This window comes from Mytilus trossulus, chromosome 9 (genome assembly GCF_036588685.1).
Source record: "Mytilus trossulus isolate FHL-02 chromosome 9, PNRI_Mtr1.1.1.hap1, whole genome shotgun sequence".
Classification (NCBI taxonomy): Eukaryota; Metazoa; Mollusca; class Bivalvia; order Mytilida; family Mytilidae; genus Mytilus; species Mytilus trossulus.
In genome coordinates this window covers 72640087-72655052 of record NC_086381.1, presented here as the reverse complement: position 1 = coordinate 72655052, position 14966 = coordinate 72640087, and the positions used below count along the sequence as shown (strand labels likewise).

Here is a 14966-nt window from a genome sequence, read left to right as displayed (position 1 = left end):
GTCGACATAATAGTCCGAGCAACGACTGTAAAAAATATTTCTGTTGTGAGTAATTTAAGGCAAATATTAATATGAATATAACATTTTCTATGCTTTCTAAAGATTTTAATGGTTTTAATGATCTCAAAAATCATTTAAAAGTAAAATAAAATGTGAGATTGGTACTGAAGTACATCTTTTAAACTACTCTTACGGAAATTACCGACCTCTTACGATCATCGGCGCGTGAAATCAAAAGAAGCCGACAGACATACACAAACTGTAAACAAAGGTGGTATTTTATTGGTATAATTGCGTGTTAAATGACATTGCATTTTATATAAACATCTATTCAATTAAAAGATAAAACATTTGGAACCGGCCAAGTTACTTTGAGATGTCATCATATATATTGCTATTTTCGATTTAGAATTTAGAAATCCATGTTGTAGGTAACTACAAATTTGCGGGGTAAGAACCCCAATATACCTTTTGGTGGCAAGATTTAACTCTTACAGTTAATGAGTTATAGCTTATAGTGTCATGTATAGAAACGAATTTGAAACAACCATAAATTTGGCTTATTACAACGAAATTTAGTCTTCCATACAGCTGCAGATAATATATCTGCTTATAGCAGATGCATGTCATACACATTATCGCTATTTGTCCACCATTACTAGAAATCACACAGGTTCCCATAAAATTTTGGCGCCATAGAACAAAATATCTGATGCCACAATGGAAAAGTGATTGTTGTTTGCGTCAAAAGTTCAAGCAGCCGGGATTAGGGATAAGGTGTATTGTGTACCTTCACCACCTCACCAACTTGCATTTATACATGTACCCTTACTAAGTTGTGATAATAATTTAAATGTAATAAACAAATGCACGCAAACCAGGTTGGGAAGAAATTAAATCCTACATATGGTGTTTATACCTGTATAGTACAAGAGATAATTATATAATCCTTCTATCATGATAGACTTGATAGAGGAATAAAATGGCGTCACCATCATGTCCAATTGCACCCTAAACGTTTGTAATTCACATGTTTGTCCCCTAAGTCCGTTCGCACCAAATTTATATTCAAATACAAGTTCATGAATAGTCATTTTGCCAATTACCAATTTGATTCTGTTATTACACACTTTTTAAACAAGTTACTTCCCTTTGTCATTCATAGACTGGTTCTATAAGGGACAAAATTGGCTTGATAAGTTGAAAGTGATGTATTGCCAGTTTGTCTTATTTTTCATGAACCATAACTTATGGTGGCAAAAGTATATAAATTAATATTATTAAAAGATTTCAAAAACTCATAGCTATATATAGGTTACTCACATTACCATGTTACAGGTAAGTTTGCTCTTTCCCCTTGCTCTCTATTGTCAATACAAATTTATGTCCGTCATAAGGTAGGCACCAAACAGGGATCTAACATTACAGGATCTATTAAGTGCATTGGCAAATGGTCTATTATTAGATACTTTCCTGAATAAAAATTGGGAAACTATTGTGTGAAATGATTATTTTTATGCCCCACCTACGATTATGTTTTCTAATCTGTGTGTTCGTTCGTCCCTCCATTCGTTCTTCCGCAGGTTAAAGTTTTTAGTCAAGGTAGTTTTTGATGAAGATGAAGTCCAAACAACTTGAAACTTAGTACACTTGTTGCTTATGATATGATCTTTCTAATATTAGAGCCGAATTAGACTTTTGACCCCAATTTTATGGTCCACTGAACATAAAAAATGAAAGTGTGAGTTTCAGGTTAAAGTTTTTGGTCAAGGTTGTTTTTGATGAAAATGAAGTCCAATTCACTTGAAACTTAGTACACTTGATGCTTATGATTATGACCTTTTTAATTTTAAACCAAATTAGATTTTTGACCCAATTTCATGGTCCATGGAACATGGAAAATGATAGTGCAAGTGGGGCATCCATGTACTTTGGACACATTCTTGTTTTTTCAATTTTGATGATTAATTAAATGTTATAAATGTATGATTACTGCTAATTGGTATTATTATAACTGTTTGTGTTTGAAAATCGTGATTGTTGTTTCATCTTACTTTGATGTAAATACCACATGGATTTAGCTTGGTACATGTATGATTTTAAATGAAAAACACAAAAGATAATTGTTTTTAACAGCTTGGCCCCTTTCATCTCACTTTCTTTATTTTGAAACAATTATTTTGAAAAAAAAATATTTCTAGCAATACACTAACCACAACTGAACATAATTTGAGATTTAACAGCACAAAAAAAATTGTTGTCAGAATCTCACTTTATTGAGAAACGGTGATTTTTTCATATATCCCACAATACACTAATTAACCAACTAAAAATTAGGAGTTATCCAACACAAAAAGAAACTTCAGAATCTCACTTTTTTTAACAATTGAAAAACATGTTTATAAAAGTACACTTAAAACTTGAATACAAAACTATTAAAGACAAAACCTATAAAAAGAAATGGTTGAGTGACTGTTGTGAATGTGTAGGATGTGAATGGACTTTGGGTGCAAATTTGAAAGGGGGTGAATGGTTATGCCACGGATTAAATAAAATTATCCCTCTATAGAGGAATATATTTGTTAAAAATGGATTCAAAGCAGGAAAATGCCAAAATGTCATTTACCAAATATAATGGCTATAATCTAGAACATTATATATTATTTGTATCAATTTTTGCACACTACTAGAAATGAGATGCCCAGTTTTCTGCTAAAGTGTCATGATCAGAACTTGCATTCTTTTGTGAACCCATCTGGATACCTGATCAAAATCTAAAGGAACAATTGACCTTTAAATTTTATATTCAAGCTAACAATAAAAATTATTTCATTTAGGCATAACTGAGTGGAATTTGCCTGTTCATCACAGCTTTGAATTATGATGAAAAAACATCACAGTTGGCAATATCAAATTAAATTTGACACAATTCATTTATGTTCCAATAAAGGTGGTCAGAATTTCATTTTATGTGTATGGCATAACAATTTTAATATATTCAGGCTTATTTCATAGATTTTCGTCCCTTCAACGATTCTATATGAGTTAATCAATGTATATACTTATCTGCTTACAGATGCCTTTATCAGACTTTATATGGTCAGTGCAGACACACACCAATGGAATTAAAAGAAAGATCTCTGGTGATGCCTGTTCTCAACAATCTTTGGTAAATTCACATTAGTCATGTTAGTGAGAAATAAAATTGAGAATGGAAATTCTTTAAAACACATGCAAATACATGTATATGTGTCATACTGTCATATTATCTCATATACATGTAGCTTGCATTTTTAAAGGAAAAATTTTAAGTCAGATTTCAGGTTAATGAAATGGTGAAATATGGCCGGAGGAAGGTTGCCAACAGTTTTTGTGCAATATTAACTTATTTTCTGATCACCAAATGCTTTTAAGATATTTTATATGTTGTTATTGATGATAAAACACAGGTCATTTAATTTTGATATCTACTGTTAAGGAGTTATGCTTCTTGATGTTAGACAGGTTGAAAAACCAAATTAGTCTTGATTACAAAACAAAGAAGTACTTAAGTTAATATTGTTACTGTACAACTTTTGATTACAGAGAAATATCTTAAAAACCTTGAGTCCAAGTCGATTCAATATATCTGTTAGTATTACAGCATAAAAGAACAAAATATTTTTTGAACACAGTGAATAGGACTGAATGTTGGTCACTTTGTAGATAGGTACTTAAAGGTAATATACGTATATAATATATTAATATACATAGACAGCACATTTCTGTTTTCAACCTTTTAGCAGGAATTAGTCTTAGTCTACTTAGTAGACAATGAAATTGTCAGTTCACTGGACCTTGCTTCTGCCATTTACAAACAACTAAATATGTATGATATGAAAATAAGAAGATATGGTGTGGTTTTTAATGAGATAACTCCACAAAAGACCAAACATTGGATGTAGAAGTTAAGGACTGTAGGTCATAGTATGGCCTTTATTAAACAAAATGAACAATATAGAATGCATACAAGTACGAATCTCATATAAAGGTACATTTCAAAAGCAAATGAATTTCCTACATACAATGTATTCCCTTTTGTGATGTTCACCTCCATAATTTTGTTCTTACATGTTCCTTAAAATTCCAAATAACCTCTTTATATCTCCTTTCAGGAACAACAAAGTAAAAAATGCAGAGTTATTTCCCCTTCTGGTGATTTCAACGTATGTGAAATGGACGATGAAAATCATAATGAGATGTCATCACAGAACTACAACAGCCAATTACACGTAAACATCAAAGATATAGCATGATACTTTATGAATTCTTGTCAAACTCATATTTATAAAAACTAAATGGGCAGGATCTTTTTTCTTTACATGTGTTTAGACCATAACAGTTTTTGACAGGTTATACATTCACATAAAAAATATTCAAAAAATCCAAAAAATCTGAAAAGAATAAATGCAATAAGCTTGTATAATGATCTAGTTATTAATTTAAATATGTATGATTTTGGAAATTACTGATAATGACAGTCACCAAAGTTGTTTCTTGCATTGTGGGAAATGAACTGACATTTGTAATATGGAGGGAAACAATTGTGATACATGCTTTCTCTACTTGAGCACTTGAAGTCTCCACCTCCACCCCTTTTTATGGTTTCATGTTGATTGTATTCAATTCTCTGTGAAGTATTATCTTTCATTTGTGGTGTTTGAGTAGTCCCTCTATTTCCCACAAACCATACAGTTTTTGAACATTGTCTAATTTAAGTGCTTCAAACTGTGAACTCTAGAAAAACTTGATTCTCAAATCATACTTGAATATTTTATTACCTTTCAGAATGACAGATCTGAGTCAGAATCTCAAACTGTACTTAGGCTACAGGGACAGCAGCAATTGACATGTCCTAGTTTCCTAGCATCTCAACCAGACGGTCAAGGATTTTTATCTCAACAACCATCTGTTCAAGGATTTATATCTCAACAACCATCTGGTCAAGGATTATCTCAACAACCAACTGGTCAAGGATTTTTATCTCGACCTTCTGGTCAAGGTTTTTTAACTCAACAACCATCGCACCAGGGACTTTTATTACAACAGTCTAGTTCTAGCGGTTTACCACATCAATCAAATCCTGATTATTTAAGTCAGACTGGACAATTTCCATCACTGCATGACCAACAGGTTAGAAATTTAAATTTTAGAATCTCAATACATAGATGTTTTGTGTAAAAGTTCTGATGAAACTGTCTTTACATATCATAAAATTTAGTTCCACTTAACTTTAAAACTTTAATGTCCCTATGATTGCCTTTCATCAAAATTTGAATTAAAGTCATAAAAAACCTCAAATTAAAAAAATAATGCATATGTTTTTTTATAACTCAATGGATAATTTTCATTATAAAACTTATGTGCATCTACTTTTTTCTGAAGAAAATTCTTTAATTTGTTCATATTTAGAAGAAGTTTACCTTATTTTTTTTGCTTCCTTCCAGGAAACAATTCCCCAACATATTTTCCGTATGCAAAGTGACCTCAGTGTGACCCATCTCGTAAAAATATGGTGATCGCATTACTCATGGATGTGTCTAAAAATAAACTATTATCTGATGGTACATGTTAAACTCCTGTTCAATGTCCATGCTTGTTTGTTGATTGTTGACAAACAAGTGACAATTAATAAACTTCGGCTTCAATACACTAAAATGAATTACTGCCATATTTTCATAACAACACTGACCAATTAAATAAAATTTGACGATTATACGCAATTTATGCAAAAAAAATGATAAAATCTTGCACAGAAGACTAAGTTTATGATGTTTGTATGCATTGGTTCAAAAATTGGAATAACATTATTTTCAACTGTCACTCGTTTCATATGACTTTAAGCTAAAACTTTTAAAACAAAGGAGTAGGTCTGGTAAGGACAGATTTTGGCCTCAAATTTCAGGTTCATCTGACGAAAGATTTTGACCAGTTTTTAAACACTTTAGTGTCTATTTCATTTGATACAATTAGTTAACATGGTTAATGTGAAAGATTTTAACTGATTTAGTCATTAAAAACGATCTGATTCAAGCTCAAATATGAAAAATCTACCAAATATGCTGAAAAATGTAACTTTTTAGATGGTTTTTGTCAAAAATGAAAGTGACCACATTTGTGTTCATCCTCAACCTTTATATATATTATGTATTATTATAAAATACATTTCAATATTAAGGATGAACACGAAGGCGACCACTTCTGTTTTACACGAAAACCGTCTAAAATTTAACTAAAATGCTAGAATTGTGAAGATTTCAGTAATTTAGCATGACTTAATGGTGTTAGTACCCGATATATGTGCATTGTATTGTCAAAAACAGTTCTTATTTATGTAGCAGAAGCATTCTACTGTCCAATAAATAACTAAAAGTGTACATTTTAACAATTTTGTAAAACTGCTTTATTTTAAGGCCAAAAAAGGGTCTTAATGGACCTACTCCTTTCAAAACCATGAAATATTTGATGTATCAAGCCATAAAAATTGTTTCTGAAATTAATGTGGCATCCATTTTGCTGAAGAAGTAAACATTATTGTTTTAGGGCCAGCGTTGAAGAACCATCTGAGGTGTTCTGCTCTTTGGTCTAGCTTTGTTTCAGGACCAGCGTTGAAGAACCATCTGACGTGTTCTGCTCAAGGTTGGGTGGTAAATACCACCCCCGGTATTTACCAGTGGTATTTACCGGTATTTACCGCCCCGGACAATACTCCCCAAGTGGTCAATACTGGCAAATACTGGTCAATTGAAATTTTCATGGTTGTTTCTACTATTAATTTAAGTAAAATCTTAATAAAAAGTCCAATATAATGTGTCAGCTTATAAAATTAATGAATTTGATATGTTTTATTCATTTATAACACTTATTCTTACTGATTTAAAATTTAGTTTTATGAATTATGATATTGCATACTTAAGATATATATATATACAAATTTATATTTTATTTCAACATGTTTAAATCAATATATTTTTATTCAAAATGTATGATTTTACAGGTAATTAAAATTGAAGGTAAATAAAACTACAGGTAAATGGAGTTACACAGGTCTTTTTACCTATCACCTGGCATTGCTAGGTGTGAAAATTAAATTACTAAAACAACAGCCTCCAATAAAAGTTGACAGTACATGGGTTGAAAGTAATAAAAGTGATATATGAAGAATCCCTTAAACAATAAAATATTTCCTGTCTATAGCTATTTATATTAACTGGGAGAGAAAAACCTTCTTCATGCTGGAAATGGAAATTTGAAGCAGGGACAAAAAGTTTTTATCTTTTACTATAATATTAAGTACACATTAATCAATGTAAATCCCTGTTTGAATTTACAATAGAATTAGAAAGGAAAGCATTAAAAAATGATTTGAACACTTTCTATTTAAATTAATAATTAATTGTAATTATAATTGACCAAGTAGATAGTGGTTTTTATAGTAATGACCACTCAAAATTTCAATCGACCAGTATTTGCCGGTATTTCCCAGTATTTGCCAGTATTTCCCGGAAGAACTGCTCTTTGGTCCAGCTTTGTTTCAGGACCAGCGTTGAAGAACCATCTGACGTGTTCTGCTCTTTGGTCCAGCTTTGTTTCAGGACCAGCGTTGAAGAACCATCTGAGGTGTTCTGCTCTTTGGACCAGTTTCAGGGCCAGCATTGAAGAACCATCTGATGTGTTCTTCTCTTTGGTCCAGTTTCAGGGCCAGTGTTGAAGAACCATCTGATGTGTTCTGCTCTTTGGTCTAGCTTTGTTTCAGGACCAGCGTTGAAGAACCATCTGACGTTTTCTGCTCTTTGGTCCAGCTTTGTTTCAGGACCAGCGTTGAAGAACCATCTGAGGTGTTCTGCTCTTTGGACCAGTTTCAGGGCCAACATTGAGGAACCATCTGATGTGTTCTTCTCTTTGGTCCAGTTTCAGGGCCAGCGTTGAAGAACCATCTGATGTGTTCTGCTCTTTGGACCAGCTTTGTCACATTCATGAAGACCCAAAATTTATAAAAGGTTTTCCAAGAAAACAACTGACATATTCGATGTTTTATGTAGCATTTAAACAAGTTGTTAACCTATACGGCATTCTGTATCACAACTACATATTAACTTAGACAGATCATTAGATTATGTACATGTACTGTTGTTAATTACAGAACAACATGATCATGAATATAAACGAAGAGATTTATTCTTGTACAAGTCTGTTGTCTGATGAAGAAATGGCATGTACCTCTATGGAATCAGACTTTGTACCTGATCAACAACAATATAATGCTAGAGACAGTTCTGTGTAAGTAAACATGATACCATTATGATTTATTATCTACCTATATCAGGAAAAGTGTGGGGTGGTCTCCATTTCTTGTTCTCCCAAAAAATTATCATGATTATAGTTTTGATAAGAGAAATGAAAGTTGCTGTTCATAATTTATTTTTCTATGGGAATTAGGGATAAACAGATGACACTTTGAAATAGTGGTCAGAAAGAGCTTCCTTTTCCATTTCTCTCTTACTCTACAGATGCCCTTTATTAAGTGTATTTTGGTATTATCTTTGATGTTTAATTATTGTCATTGAGAAACTTTGATGCAATTGTTTAGTATCCTAAAATTGATATTAATATTTGAGAATAAATCAATTTTGAAAAAGACAAAAATATTCTTCGAATGGGAAAATCATTGCCTGTGTTTTAGGACTAAAGACTGTGGATTCAACTATTTTTGTTGGTACCAATTTTTTTTTGATTGAGGAAAAATTGTATTTGCTTGATAATTTGATTTTATGATTTTACCAAAGTATGCATACAAACCTATGGAACATTGATGTTTCATTAAACATTACAGTTCATGGTTAACATATATATATATATACCCAAACATCACAAAATTAGTACCCAACACATTGAATCCACAGTATAACAAGAGCTATTCTATGTATGTGCATGGTAAGGGGACTTCACGTGTGCATGGTAAGGGGACTTCACAAAATCAAATAACAACCAACTTTTTTTCTTATAAGAAATTTTGTGAACATTAAATAACTTGCTATAAAAGATTACACACAAGCTTAAGCTGTGTCAAAAAACAAATCTTATCTTTCTCTTGAAATAAAACTTAAATACAAAAGTAAGTGTGTTTGTATAAAATATTTTTATATTTAATGCACATTGATTAAAAAGCAAATAAAACAATATTTTTGGTCATATTATTAAGTAGATTTTCTATCAAATAAGTTGTTTAATTTCAGTCATGGTTTGTGACCGCTCACTTCCTGTTGTAAGTCGTCTTATATCACCTCTTATAACCAGAGCAGTGTTCTCTCCAGACTGAAATCATTGCACAAATCTATTTTTAGATAAAATGTTCAAAAATTGCACCACACTTTTTAATTTCATCTAGCATTATTACTTATATGCATTCATTTCCCTTAACAGATGAGCTAGCAATTTGTCACATTTTTTTCAAGGATTTGAAATTTTATGAATTTGTGTAGAAGAGACATATTAAACGAAGCTAAGTTTTATCCTCACCAAATTTGCCTGTAGAAAAATATTAATTAGAAGAATGCTTTATTCAATATTGTTACTGTTGCTTAATTCATAGTAAAACTGAGATAATGCAGACTTAATTCATAGAAAAACTGAGATAATGCAGACTTAATTCATAGTAGAACTGAGATAATGCAGACTTAATTCATAGTAAAACTGAGATAATGCAGACTTTGTCTTTTTACCCTTTTAAACCAAATAAAGAGTGCCAAGAATATAAGTACCAGATGTAGCTTGGTGACTTACATATCTGGGGAGGACACTGCTAGTTCTAAATCAGTTGGAGTGGTTTTGATTTTAATATGTAATCATTCATCTCCATGCTAGCCATAGATACTGTTTACAGGGATATATATGATATATACAGATTTATAATATATATCTTTACCTATATGCATACTATTTCTATAGTTTAAAAGTTTTATCAACAAGAAATCCTCTTAATGTTCTAGATAGGCTTATCATACTAAATTGAAAGTTAGTAATTGTTCTTTTGAGTTGAGTCATGGTTGTCTCGACTTTAGAGTAATTGTGTTCAAAAATATATTGGTGTTTATTAAGCAGTATCATAAGGGACGACATCAAAAGATCAGTGTAGGATGAAAATCCTTAATCAAATAGTTGGGTCAAAATTGCTGCAAGTTTTATTTATCCAAAATTTAATGTACCTATAACCATATTATTCAATCATTTTTCCCCAAATTAAGTTAAGATCAGTGAAAAAACTATGTGAATTAAGTTTTTTATCCTACATTGAACTTTTGATGTTGTCCTTAAGAACATTACAGGCTGTGTGGTGGCATTTTATTTTTAATCATCCTTTTAACTTTTGCTTGGAGGACAGACGTTTCACTGTCAATAATAGTTTCTCTCTTGTTAATTTTCTTGTCAAATGTGGTATGTTGTAAGAGTGTACATCTTGAGAAGTAAGGAAAGGTCATGGAAAAAACTTCAGTCACATGAAATTATGAATGATATTGGTCAAGTTTACATGTTATAACAATATGTTATATCAATTCATGCTGGACTTATCTTAACTGATGAGCCCAAAGATGTTGTAACAAAAATCATGCTGGACCAATCTTAACTGATGAGCCCAAAGATGTTGTAACAAAAATCATGCTGGACCAATCTTAACTGATGAGCCCAAAGATGTTGTAACAAAAATCATGCTGGACCAATCTTAACTGATGAGCCCAAAGATGTTGTAACAAAAATCATGCTGGACCAATCTTAACTGATGAGCCCAAAGATGTTGTAACAAAAATCATGCTGGACCAATCTCAACTAATGAGCCCAAAGATGTTGTAACAAAAATCATGCTGGACCAATCTTAACTGATGAGCCCAAAGATGTTGTAACAAAAATCATGCTGGACCAATCTTAACTAATGAGCCCAAAGATGTTGTAACAAAAATCATGCTGGACCAATCTCAACTAATGAGCCCAAAGATGTTGTAACAAAAATCATGCTGGACCAATCTTAACTGATGAGCCCAAAGATGTTGTAACAAAAATCATGCTGGACCAATCTTAACTGATGAGCCCAAAGATGTTGTAACAAAAATCATGCTGGACCAATCTTAACTGATGAGCCCAAAGATGTTGTAACAAAAATCATGCTGGACCAATCTTAACTGATGAGCCCAAAGATGTTGTAACAAAAATCATGCTGGACCAATCTCAACTAATGAGCCCAAAGATGTTGTAACAAAAATCATGCTGGACCAATCTTAACTGATGAGCCCAAAGATGTTGTAACAAAAATCATGCTGGACCAATCTTAACTGATGAGCCCAAAGAACAAAAATCATGCTGGACCAATCTTAACTAGTGCCCAAAGATGTTGTAACAAAAATCATGCTGGACCAATCTCAACTGATGAGCCCAAAGATGTTGTAACAAAAATCATGCTGGACCAATCTCAACTAATGAGCCCAAAGATGTTGTAACAAAAATCATGCTGGACTAATCTCAACTAATGAGCCCAAAGATGTTGTAACAAAAATCATGCTGGACCAATCTTAACTGATGAGCCCAAAGATGTTGTAACAAAAATCATGCTGGACCAATCTTAACTGATGAGCCCAAAGATGTTGTAACAAAAATCATGCTGGACCAATCTTAACTGATGAGCCCAAAGATGTTGTAACAAAAATCATGCTGGACCAATCTCAACTAATGAGCCCAAAGATGTTGTAACAAAAATCATGCTGGACCAATCTCAACTAATGAGCCCAAAGATGTTGTAACAAAAATCATGCTGGACCAATCTTAACTGATGAGCCCAAAGATGTTGTAACAAAAATCATGCTGGACCAATCTTAACTGATGAGCCCAAAGATGTTGTAACAAAAATCATGCTGGACCAATCTTAACTGATGAGCCCAAAGATGTTGTAACAAAAATCATGCTGGACCAATCTTAACTGATGAGCCCAAAGATGTTGTAACAAAAATCATGCTGGACCAATCTTAACTGATGAGCCCAAAGATGTTGTAACAAAAATCATGCTGGACCAATCTCAACTAATGAGCCCAAAGATGCATTCTGTATCTGACTGTCAAGTTTTATGATTATTAATTACAACCACTTACTTATATAACTTATTTTCTTTTCTATAATTACTTTGAAATCAAGACATTAATAATAATAAGTAATCTGATATTTTGTCCCTTATCATATGAAAGTTTCCAGCAGAAGGTCAATGGTTCTCCCTGGGTCCTTGCACAAATAAAAAAACTTGCCACAACAAAATAACCTATAGTGCTGAGAGTGGTGTTTTACCAATCAATCAACCTATTTTCTTTTTATTTGAAGAAATAAATAAAATGAAATATCACCTTAAAAACAGCAATCTTAGCCAATACTTTTAAGCTTTGTCATTTAGATTATATATAGTTTGTATTATTTTTCCACCCTTTGCCTGAAGCATGCAGCCTGTTCCAGTTAATATAATTATCCAGCACTATTTTGATAAATATTGACTACAAGTTGAACACAACCAGTCATGTTATGAATTAAAGCACTAAATCCAAACTATCTTATTTTGAGTGTTAAATGTTAAAATGGAGGATTAGCCAGATAGGTGGTTTGTCTTCATTGGACACATCACTCATGTCAACTCATAATTATAGTCAAGTTGTTTTATTAAGCAACAGCAAATATATTACCATTTTATTCATGTTTCAGTTATGGTCAATTACATTTTTATAGGAAAACCTCTAGATTTTTTTCAATCCATTCAAGCATTTGAAGAACCTTAATTTGACCTTTAGTATTTGGAAGTTAAATATTTGATAATAAAGAGAAGTTAATATATAAAAGTTAAAAGAATTTGAGGTATTTAATTTAGTGGAAAAGAGTTCTTGACATAAGTTTGCATATGAAAAACCATAAGGTGAAGAATGTGTAATTTTATTGCTGTTTTCTTCATCTGAAAGTCATACCAAGGACTTCAACATGGAGCATAAAATCTTATATCATTGGAATTTCATGTTTGATGAAGCAAATACACACCTGAAACAAAAAGTGAAATAACAAAACTACCTACCTTTTATGAAAAGTCCTTCATAAGCAAATGACAATATCAAAAGCTCATACACATCAAATAACAACTGTCATATACCTGACTAGTACAGACAAAAGATAGCTGAACATAGCATGTCTTTTGGTTATTCCATGTTTTCAATGAATTCAGAAAAAAAATGTTGCAGTTGGTCTTATCTACAATTTGAGAAATTACATACAGTATAAAATGGTTAAATATCAAAATACATTGTAACTATTCCAATAGTATTGATAAAATGAAATAATGCAGTAGGGTTTGGATTATGTTGTATAAATGTTTTTGTGTTTTACAGGGTTGGAGATTCCACACCTACTATAGATCTTGTGAAGTGTTACTGTCGGCCATCATGGGAAGGCACCTTTGACATGAAACCATATGTGTCAGACTATTATTAATGAATTTACCGTGGAAACGCAGCTGAATGTGGCAGTCAACTATTGATGATCACGTGTTCATGATTTACTCCATACTTTAGTCTCATTTGCCATTATATATTCACAATATTCTTGTTACCAAAGTTTTGGTAATTTTTTATTCAAAATAAAAAAATTGTATTGGGCCAAAGGCCTATGGAAGCCTTCTCCAGTATACGTATTGTTAAGACTATTTTGTTGCAGGTTTATATTAGTTATTTTTAAAGTATTTTATTTTATACATATATCAACAATGTTTTTTTCATTGGTGAGGTTTAAATTATCTTTTAAAGTTGATAGAAGTACTTTACATAATAAAGATCACTGTCCTAATATTTTTTTAAGCTAAAAAAGGGATAGTTGCTCAAACTTAAGGAACATAATAATAGAATTTTAAGTAATACCATAAATTCTAGTTCTCATTGAGTAAATTTTCAATAGATACTTGTACCTAGGTTTTTTTATCAGATTGTTTTAATGCAACAACTTTATTTTATCAGGATATTTCTAGTATTATGTTCAGAATTTTTTTTAAAATTTTGTTTACTCATGTTTTTTTTTAAATTGAAAAGTTTGAATTATTTTTAATTTACGAATGAATGGTATAAAGGGGAATTTTATACATGATAACATTGCAACTAAATTTTATATGTTTCCTGTCATTTAATAATGTCTTCTTCAAGGGTTACAGCTTTTGATATGTTCTAGTTGTCACATCCAATGAAGTGTTCTATACTGAATCTGTATTTACACTAAGCCATATTCATAGGGGCAGCTATATTTATAAATCAGTGCTACATTGTGTTAAACATTATAATTATTGCTCATTAAAGCCTGATAGATTGAGGTTATATATTCATAGTGTGGTAAACAACAGATTTTATACATTTTCTTGTTGATTGAGAATTTCGTAAAGTTTGTTATGTCTTAATGTTAGATCTGTATATTGTTAGTGTTCTCATTGTAATTTTTTACGAAGTAAAGTTTATATTGTCAGCAGTTTTAGTTGTTTATGCGAGAACATTTGTCGGGCAGTTTACTGTAAATTCAGAAATTATTGCGTGCATTTATTATTTCGACTTTGTCATTCTACACTTAAATGCCATTTTAATTTTTATGATTTTGAGAAAAATCTGGTTTAATTCATATAAAATATTTCAATATGCCAGTTTAATGATGTTTGCTTGTCATGTTTTGGAGTTTTTGTCAGATTTTCGAAATCCTCTGGTTTTATCCATTTGAATACCTTAAAAAAATTTGACCATGGACCCCCATTTTTCTTTTTATAAATATTTTACATGTATAATTAAGAGCCATTTGTAAAAGTCTTATAAAATCTTATTTATTTTTTAATATTTTTTGAGAACTTTAACTGGTCAATGATAAAGCTATGAAAAATCAAGAGA

General features: G+C 31.4%; 1 protein-coding gene across 1 annotated transcript; it reads left to right on the top strand.

Annotated features, from left to right (window-relative positions):
• Positions 1–21: 21 nt before the first annotated feature.
• Positions 22–14556, top strand: LOC134683364 (uncharacterized). Its single transcript, XM_063542626.1, has 6 exons — positions 22–45; positions 3077–3169; positions 4155–4271; positions 4828–5172; positions 8183–8319; positions 13440–14556. The coding sequence occupies exons 2-6, from the start codon at positions 3077–3079 to the stop codon at positions 13540–13542; spliced, it is 795 nt and encodes a 264-aa protein (XP_063398696.1). The 5' UTR covers positions 22–45; the 3' UTR covers positions 13543–14556.
• Positions 14557–14966: the final 410 nt, after the last annotated feature.